The sequence below is a fragment of the Lithobates pipiens genome, unplaced genomic scaffold (assembly GCF_037356315.1).
Source record: "Lithobates pipiens isolate NorthernLeopardFrog02 unplaced genomic scaffold, aLitPip1_a1.2 Scaffold_23, whole genome shotgun sequence".
Lineage (NCBI taxonomy): Eukaryota > Metazoa > Chordata > Amphibia > Anura > Ranidae > Lithobates > Lithobates pipiens.
The window spans coordinates 53,532,085-53,542,061 of record NW_027507785.1 but is presented as its reverse complement, the minus strand read 5'-3'; the positions used below and the strand labels follow the sequence as shown (position 1 = coordinate 53,542,061).

Genomic DNA, 9,977 nt, shown 5'->3' with positions numbered 1-9,977 from the left:
CTCACACGTGCGCAGCAGGAAACGGACAGTGAAGCCGCAAGGCTCCACTGCCCGTTTCCCTTAGTGAGGATGGCGGCGCCATGACGGGATATGAGGGACGCATCGTGGGCGCTTTGGACAGGTAAGTGTCCTCATTAAAAGTCAGCAGCTACAGGGTTTGTAGCTGCTGACTTTAAAAATTATTTCCGCTGGAACAAACGCAAAAAAATTAAAAAAATTAATAATATATATATATATATATATATATATATATATATATATATATATATATATATATATAATTTTTTTTTTTTTTTTTATTTCTTAAAATTTAGGCCAATTTGTATTGGGCTACATATTTAAAAAAAAAAAATCCCAGTCAGCATATTTTGATGGGTTTATGCAAAAGTTATAGCGTAAACACACACACACCCCTATGGGCTCTATACTGGAATTAGTTCTTTTTTTCTATAGTAGTAATGGCAGCGATCAGCTAATGACTGCGATCTTGCGTCAGACAGTCCGACACTTGATGGGAACCAGTGACACCAATATAGTGATCAGTGCTAAAAATATGTATCACTACTGTACTAAATGACACTGGCCGGGAAGGGATTAACCCTTTGAGGACCATAAGATTACCGTCAATATAAAAATTCATATATTTTCTTCCCCTTTAAGAATTTATTTGAACAATAAATAAAACTCATTTCCATACTTGTGTCATTTTTGGGGGAGCAATTATGATCCAACAACATATGACTGACCATTTAGGTTACTTTTTATGGGGGGGGGAAAGGAAGCAATTTTGATTTTTATACAGTTTCGTAAGTTCTTACACTTCAGTTGCTGTAACTAAGCCATTTCTTTTTGCTAAGGATTAGAGTGCGTTTGAGCAGATATTACATATGCTATTAAAAAAAAGGAGGAAATTCCGCCGTGTAAACGCCGGAATCTTGCCTTTCAAAATTCTAGGATGTATAGTGTACAGTATTGCTGGTTTGCATTAGGTTTTCTTTTCAGGATTCACGGAGACCGACTAACAAGACCATCGGAGGAGACCGGGTGGGTTCAGATAGTTAGTTGGGTGGTGTGCATACAGCATTGATGCGACATTGTGATTAGTGTTAAATGTTTAAACATGTTTTTCCTTTCCCCATCACCTAACATAAGAACTCAGGTACTGTTTTTTTTTTTCCTATTAAGTAGGATTGTTACCCAGATGATGGGGACATAGTCTAAATGGCTGGGGCGGGATGTGTAGCGGACGACATTTGGGACCTAATGTCACGCGCTTTGTAAATTTAGTTTTTGCCTCAGGACCTTACAGTACTGAGGGTTAATTGTGTAGGTAAGGCTTAACACCAGTCTGGCCAGGCCGTGATTGATGTTCTGCCTGGTCATGTGAACGGTGAAGTGCACATGACAGGCAAGAACCAGGCTTGGGTGGATGTTTGGGTATGGCCCTCTCGGAGCCAATCAGCGGGAGTGCCGGGGCCCGCTGAAGGAGTCTGGGAAGGGGTACTTAAGCAGGTGTGGGTCACGTGTTCAGGTTCCGGAGTTTTTAGAGAGACCTCTGTGGTCTGTTCTGGTTCCAGGACCGGGGTAGCCCCGTGAGGGATCCCGGTGTGTTTGACATCCCGCAACATGTTCCTGTCGGTGGCCCCTGTTAGACCCGCCTGGTCCGGGGTAGGGATCCATCTGTTCCCGAGTCGCGGAACCGGCTGGTCCGAGGCGCTGTAACTGAGGGAGGATTCAGAGTGTCCTCTCAGCTTGGAGGGACACCCCAGCTCGTGGAAGTGACCGGGGGAGGGATTCTTCGGAGGAGGGCCAACAAGTGGCATCCTGAGAAGTGCCTGGTTACCGAGTTGGGAAGGACATTGACGAGTCCACACTTTTCCAGTACCTCAAAAGGAAGCGGGAAACGTTCCAGGTACAGTCTGAAAAAGGTTCCCGTTTTATCTCTGGTTGATTGTTCAAGTTTGAGTCAACGTGCTGACTGCCATGATCTCTGACTAGAGGTCTGTTCAGCCTTGAAGTACCCAGCTGCGAGTGGCTACTCTCTGGGTGGAAATAGAGACTTTGTTAAACCTGCAGTTCAAGGTACCAGAGTTCTTCACCCGTGCCCTCTGTTCCCAAAGAGGCCGTGTTTTGTGAAATTTCTACTGCAAAATAAAACCTTTTGAAAGGACTTCATCTGTGTCAGTGTACAAGTCGTTGGGTATCAACCCTGGGAACCCCTAGACGTGGAGGAGCAGGCCAGGAGAAGGTAACTGGTAAGCCCATTAAGTCAAGGCCGCCCTGCAATGGGTTATGGCCGCTACAATATAATATATATATAAATTTTGGAGATCTTCACACAGGATGCTAATAAAACATTTTTTTTTTATTCAGGTGAAGTTGGCGTAGAACAGTATGGCCCAGTTTTAATCATTACATCCGACATACAAAAAAGGACCATTGGTTGTTGCTCTATGAGATTACAAAAAAGTCAAAATGCGGATTGCACATCCGGACGATTGGACGTGTGCAGGTGGGAGGAACCCAGGAGGTGCAAGCAATTGATTTCATTGGTCACTGGAGATGCGAGCGATCGATAGCAAGGAGATCAAGCTTGAGCCAGAGCCTTCTCCAGGGCACTCGGGTCTTTCACAGCATATGGAAGCGTCACTCTCAGTTTACGATTCTCCTCCATGGTTTCAATGATGGTGTCATAAGCATTTTTGTTACCCGACCAGCAACGCCTTGCCACCTAGCAAAAAACACACCCCAAACAATAAGAAACAGCGCCTTGAAAAAGTTTTCACACCCCTTGAAATTTTCCATTTTGTCATGTTATAACCAAAAACGTAAATTAATTTTAATGAGATTTTATGTGATAGACCAACACAAAGTGGCACATAGTTGTGACGTGGAAGGAAAAAATGATAAATGGTTTTCAAAATATTTTTACAAATATATGTGAAAAAAAGTGTGGGGGGCATTCGTGTTCATGAATACGCTTTGATCTAAAACCATTCCATTGTAGCTTTGGCTGTATGTTTAGGGTCGTTGTCCTGCTGGAAGGTAAAAACAGATAGATACACACATACTTTTACATAGTAAAATATTTAAAAATTTATCAATACACTTTTTTCAAAGGTTATATAATAAAAAATAAAAAAAAGTTGTGTTTATATGAATACATTATTATAATATAGTAAGATATTAACCGTCCCCACGCACAAAACACACATGTCCTCTTACCCCATTGGACACATCCCAGCTCAGCATCATTTTAGCATTGTGCTCAGCCTCTGGGGATCCATCCAGCACCAAGCCAAAACCTCCATTAATGACCTCGCCCCTAAAAATAAATAAATAAAAAAAAGGAAACAGAAAACTTTGTATGACCCTGGGAAGGAGTGGGAGGAGTTTCACTTTAATGGGAAAAAACGCAAGACTCGGTCACTGCCAGGAAACTAAACTTGTCCATTCGTCCTCTTTATTAAAGTTCCATTCATCTTATTCTACAGATCGTTCCTGCGTATTCCCACACTTACAAATGTTCACAGAGCGAGCCACAGAACTCTGCATCTGTTCTGGGCTCAAAACGAATCTGCCCATCAACGGGTTTGACTTTATTTGCTGCATGCTTGTTCCCAGTAACTCAGTATTATGGCCAGGGACATCCAGGCAAGTAGCAGCTTTTTCGAAGGAGGCAAGTATTGGCAACCTACAAGGGTTCAATAGAACTCTAGACAAAGCATGATCTGAATTGTACACCTGAATAGGGACAACGCTGTGGGTTGGGGGGGAGGAGACTGCAGATTGTTGCGAAGAAGAAAGAAGAAAGAAGAAAGAAGAAAGAAGAAAGAAGAAGAAAGAAGAAAGAAGAAAGAAGAAAGAAGACACTGGCAGGATCAAAGAGTATTTTCTAAAAAGTCCCTCTGCCCAGCTTCATCTAGTGGTTAGAACGCGTTAATTTTACAGATTCTCTCCATTTTGGCTGAATAATAACAGTCGACCTGGAGAGGAAATTGTCTAACATTTGTGCAGTCAGATTAAGCCATATAAAATGACTTCCATAATTGGGTTACAGAACACAAACCCTTTTTCTGTTAAAACCCACCACTATGCCCCATCCACTCACCAGCCAACGCCTCCTCCATTATGTAGGGCTACCCATGTGGCTCCACGGAAGGAATCTCCCACAAAATTCTGAACAGCCATATCTACAAGACAGGACAAGATACATATTTTAAAAATATTTATAGTTCTTTTTTTATTCTTTTTTTTGAGCCATCAGAAGGAGCTGTAGGCTCCTTTTCACATTTTCCAGACCAAGCCCCTTTTCTTTGAATGTAAATAGCCCATTGGTGCGATTCATGCAATATCACTATACTCCACCCAAGGTTTCAATCAAAGACAGACAAAAAGGCAGACATCTCCCAGCTTCTGTTGTACCATGTCTTTGAAATAGGCCATGGTGCTCTAGCATTCCTTTGTGGTGTGTATGAGAAAACTCCCAAACATCCAATTAGATGTGCATGACCTGAACCTCTGCTGTGTCTGGCAGCAACTCTGCTTGCTGAGCCACCTGAGATGCCGACAGCTCTATGCATGACTGCTTAGACCAGTGGTTCTCAACCTGGTCCTCAGGCACCCCCAACAGGCCATGTTTTGGGAATCTTAGATAAAATAGCTGTCCACAATACCAAGCAGCCATGCCATGTCTCAGATTTAAAGCACCTGTGCAAGATAAAGGAAAACCTGCAAACTTGGCCTGTTGGGGGGGGGGGGGGGGTACTTGAGGACAGGGTTGAGGACCACAGGCTTAGGCAACCTTACCTTGGGTCTTGCTTCTCTAGAACCTTGAACTCTTTGCTCCTCCCATGAATTTCCTAATTCAAGCCATGTCTCTGCACTTCCTGCTTGCCAGATTATAGTGATCTCTCCAGCAGTGTCAATTTTGGTAGCAAATTTAAATTTAGTTTTATTCTTAAGACTAAAATGGCATTTTAGTTTTAGTCCCATTTTAAGTCTTCTGCAAGGCTTTTAGTTTTAGTCGTATTTAGTTGACTAAAACAAATTTTAGTCCTCTAAAACCTAATGGGTGCAATTGTAATGCATTAGTTAGTAATGTTTCTCTACAATTTCCAATTTCATTATATACTACTGGAGTGAAAAATCAAATATGTTGTTATTTATTATGGTATTGAGGTATAAAACATGAACTACAGACCAGTGTTACATTTTGAAGTCAAATTTCTATTTAGTTTTAAGGCCCATACACACGATCAGACTTTTTGACAACAAACATGCAAATTAGCTGTTTTGGAGCAACATCCGACCGTGTGTACGCTCCATCGGACAAACTTTTTTGGTTTTCATCGGACTTTTGTTGGCTGTGCGAACGGACAAACTTTCTGGCAACAAAAGTCCAATGGAGCAAAGTCTGATTGTGTGTACAGAAAACCATAGGACTTTTGTACAAAGTACAAACGGGCATGCTCAGAACCAATGCAAAAGATCAGACAACAATACAGAAGTTGACCAAAGGTGGCGGTAAAGAGCCGAAAAACCACGTGATTTGGTGAAAGTTGGCTGAAAAAGTCCTGCTGTGTGTATGCAATATAAGTTCAGGGCCGACGCCCTTTGTACAAAAATCCAAGGGAAAGTTTGTACAAAGTCCTATCGTGTGTATGAGGCTTTAGTCTGACTAAAATTACATTTTAGTTTTAGTCCCATTTTAGTTGACGAAATTAACACTGCTCTCCAGTCAATAGCACACTCTTGTCACTCCTGCCGCCATTGGTATTCCTTTGCTACCATTCGTTACCAACCTTTGGCTGGTTCCTCGACTACGCTTCTGCTTGATCCCAACCTGCAACCACTTGTTATGGCCTTTGACTTGTTGACCGACTACACTTCTGCTTGATCCCGAGTGGTTATCTCAAACTACTGGACCCAGGCTTGCTCACCTCCTGGTGGGGCGACCCTGAGGACCGTAATCTGCTACTAACACGCAGCAAAACCAAATCTCCATCAGGAGCTCTGGGGAACACCAGGTAGTACTCAGGCGAGGCCGCTTCATCTGCCAGGGAGACACTCTTGTTCACAAATCCTGCTGGTGGAAGACTCTCTACTGCTACAACTACTGGTCTCGAAGCCTGACCCGACCATGACATTAGCTGTGCAATCTGATCAGTTGCGTGAGCATGCATGCTTATATAGAACACCCAAAGAAAAAAAAAAAATAAAAAAAATAAAATGAAAAAGGAGAAATTGATGGTAGAGAAAGACAATCTGCTGTAAAAAAAAAAACAAAAAAAAAAACGGTTAAATTGATGGAAGTCATTCAAGTAGCAAATAAAAAGGTTCAATAAAGTGGTTGCAGCAGCTAGGGGGCGATAATGTGGAGAGGCAGGTTTGCAAGATATTGATGGTAATCAATACAGGAGAGGACTTGCTACAAGCGTGGGGAAAAGGGCAAGGCTGGAGCTGATCTTAAAAGGCATCCAAGGAGTGGCATGATGCCCAAGACGACCCTTACCAGTCCTAATCAATGGTCACATGGTCAGCTCATAAATACCTGCACAGAAGGCGGAGCCATCATATATATTGGAAGTTTCTCTGTATGGGCTATCTGTCCCACTCACGTCATGGTGATCCCGACTGATAACCACTGGAGCCTGGAGAAGAAAAAGAATCTGAGGCAATGATCCAGTCTAGTAAAAGGGAGCAGGAATGCATTTGCTAAGACCCCCCTCACATTTCTCCGAGTTAGTGTGATGTCATTTCTAATGCACACTGTTAGATGCCCAGTGTGCAGCTGAAATCACAGTAAGCCAATTCAATGCAGGAGACTGAAGGGAAGGCGGGGGGGGGGGGGGGTCAGATTTATTCAATATTTTTTCTCTGTATATCTAAAAAAAATTAAAAAATAAATAAATAAAATAAAAAATAAGCGTTTTCAGTTTTGCAAACACACTGCAGTCCATGTAACACAATTTCCTATGGATGTAGTTAACATCTGTGCATTTTATGGAAATGGCCATGGACTTTTTTCTGTTTTTTATTTTATTTATTTTTTGGCTCCATAGACATCAATGGAAGGAAAAAAAAAAAAAAAAAAAAAAAAAAAAAACCCCATTTGTATTATGCTACCTGCGTAGGCATGAACCATGCCCTAAGGACAGTTCTGCTCCTTGACCTTATCCCGCATTACCTGGACCTGGCCAGTTGCTACAGCGTTGTTTATGGCGACAGCGATAGCAATCCTCCCTTTCTGGTCAGAATACAAAATCCTTGCTTGAGAGCCAACAACCTGTAGAAAAAAATAAATAAAATTATGATAATAAATGTGTATTGTTAATCCTCTGAATTCTGCTGGACTTGTTCTTGGAGTGATCATATACAAGTTGTAGATTTTAAACACGGACATGGATTATCAGACGCTGGGTTCATTAGCAACAAACAAGTACCTCCCGTACACGTGAGGAGAGCGCGGCAGTGGCTCTCAATCCAGGCATTGGCAGACAAGAAATGGATTGTAGAATCCACCAAGAAGCAGAGGGCAGCTTGTCATGGTGGAAACAAATCCGCATTGTTTTGGTACTTTATGGTTAGGCTTTAGCAGCCAAGGGATGTGGGGGGGGGGGGGGGGGGGGGGATTCCAATATAAAAATTATACGAGAGGCAAAATGTTCCACTCCACAATTTCTGCATACCCTGGCAATAATAGTGACATTTTCACATTGATACTAAAAATATGACTGATCATTGAAAAAGGAAAACATATCTTGGTACCTTAAAGCAAATAACACAGCACAAGCACTGTGCAGTGTAATCTGCCCCCCCTAAGCTTGCCACTTACTGTATGCCCTCGCTTTACTGACCACGAAAAATGGCTGCCGTGCCCTGACCACTGTGGTCAGAGTACTTCCCTTGGTCATATGCTTCCTGAGAGAGATAGAGAGATATCTAACTTATTTTTTTTTTTTTTTTACACATGGGTGAAAATATATATTAGATTTAGCCTGTCTACCTCTAGCAGGCTGCACATTGAAGCTGCAACAGAAATAAAACAGACAGTAAACTTCAGAAGAATACATCTGCTGTAACAGAAGACAACATGGTTTCCTCCTGTACAAGCAGCACCTTCCAAACCAAGCTTTTACAGCTGTAACACTTTTTAATCGTAAAAAAAAAAAAATTAAAATAAAAAAAGGAAGAAGTACTAGTTGATGTTTTCCAGCTTCCCGGATCCATCGAATATTGTCTCCATATTGCTTCCGGACCGAATCGCTGACTGAAGAGAGAAGAACACCACATCTTCATTACTTCCAGACATCGGAATTTATGACTCAGTACAGTTCTTTAGCTCTACACCCTATTAAAAGTCCAAAAGCCAAATTTATTGGAAATGGATATCGGAGTGCAGCCCGGAGACCGCTTTCTTAGATCTCAATAGGACTCCAGCAGAAAGAGGTGTGACCCAATTCCCCTACAGTCCTGCTGCTGCACTCAAGGAATCATTTATTTAATTTACAACAGAGGGAGTGAGACTGCATTGTGAAGGCGGCAAAAGTGGGCAGAACTGGGAGCTCAAGTGCTGAGATAATCATGCTGGAGTCTTTCATCCAGGAATTGGACATCCGCTCGACAACCCCCCCCCTTACACAGTTGGATTTTTTACTTACCTTACAGTCCATTTTTTTCCCCTTTTTAGTTCCTGTATGCTTGCCAAGCAATAGTGACACACTGAGGTGAGATTTGAGTACACTGCACACACGCATGCCACCAGTCTATGGGACCTGGCAGAAAGCTGCAGTGGGTTTGTGCAGGAGCAAAATCTCCCATGCCTGGGCAGAGAGCAGCACATTTCTGCCAGTCTTGGACATGCAGAGTCTGTACATGCATAGGGGGGTTTCACTTATGTTTGCATCTGTGACTTAATTCATGGGCCATAGACCAAGATGGTGGCGCAGGGGGTCGAGAGTATATAATTTTTGTTTTTTATATTTACATACAGAATTTACATGTGCTAGTAAAATTTTAGTTAGGGAGGGTGGAGTTGCCCTTTAAGAGGCCAGTGGATGATTCATTCTGCTTGCATTGACCATGCAAATGTTGGACCACTGTCCTTACCTCTTTTTTGCCCCCACCCACGTTATGTTCCTACAAAATTTACCAACAGCTGCCTTTTGCACACCCAAGGTTGCTCACATAACCAAGCACAGGGGACACAAGGTTTAAGCTGGAGCACTCAGAATCTGATGCAGCTGTGCACGATAGCCAATCAGCTTCCAATTTCTCATTGTTCAAATAAACTTGGACAATAAAACCTGGAAGCTGATTGCATTTATTTACTAAAGTTGCAGAGTGCACAAAGAGCGAAGTCTTGGCCTACCTACAAAAAAAAAAAAAAATTAAAAAAATGTCTTCCCTATATAATCCCATATCTGTTGCAGCGTTTAAATCCATCAATTTTGTAACTTTGTATAACTTCATTATAAAGAGGGCGGACGTTACCTCCCCGGGAGATAATGTCCTCTAATACAGTGGCCGCGATTTCATCCGTGGCGGCAAGATCGGATGGCTCAGTGGATGTACACACCCATCGGAATGGCCCAAATCCCAAAGAAAAGATGTCTCTGAAAAAGAGGAGGAAAACAAAAACACAACTTAATTGGCAGATGTTTGAGATTCCTCGCTGATTAATCTTGGCCAACGCGCTCCGCCTTTCATCTAATCTGGGGGAAGAGGATCGCTTTGCAGCCAAAAGCAAAATCATCATTCAGATTCAACTCATAACCCTGTCCTGAGAAACGAAAAGAGATAAAAGTAGCAGTCAGGGCTTCGGAAACTAGAGATCTGTGCAATTCTCACACTATTACCCCTCTTTATGAGCCATGATGAACTCTGGACTTCCCTCCAGTCTTGCACAGTTGTACCGGCTCCTCTCCTGGACTAAAACAGTTTACTCGGATTTCCCTGCACTCCGAGCTTCACCC

The 9,977-nt window shown here is 42.4% G+C and overlaps 1 protein-coding gene across 1 annotated transcript in view; it reads right to left on the bottom strand.

The window, feature by feature from the left end:
* Positions 1-2,344: 2,344 nt before the first annotated feature.
* The window catches only part of UROC1 (urocanate hydratase 1), a 31,639-nt gene continuing 24,006 nt past the window's right edge, over positions 2,345-9,977 (bottom strand). Inside the window, 7 exon segments of the mRNA XM_077451626.1 lie at positions 2,345-2,731; positions 3,226-3,325; positions 4,112-4,193; positions 6,554-6,653; positions 7,190-7,288; positions 8,202-8,272; positions 9,496-9,617. Of these exon segments, the coding sequence (XP_077307752.1) occupies positions 2,588-2,731; positions 3,226-3,325; positions 4,112-4,193; positions 6,554-6,653; positions 7,190-7,288; positions 8,202-8,272; positions 9,496-9,617 (718 nt within the window). The 3' untranslated portion in view covers positions 2,345-2,587.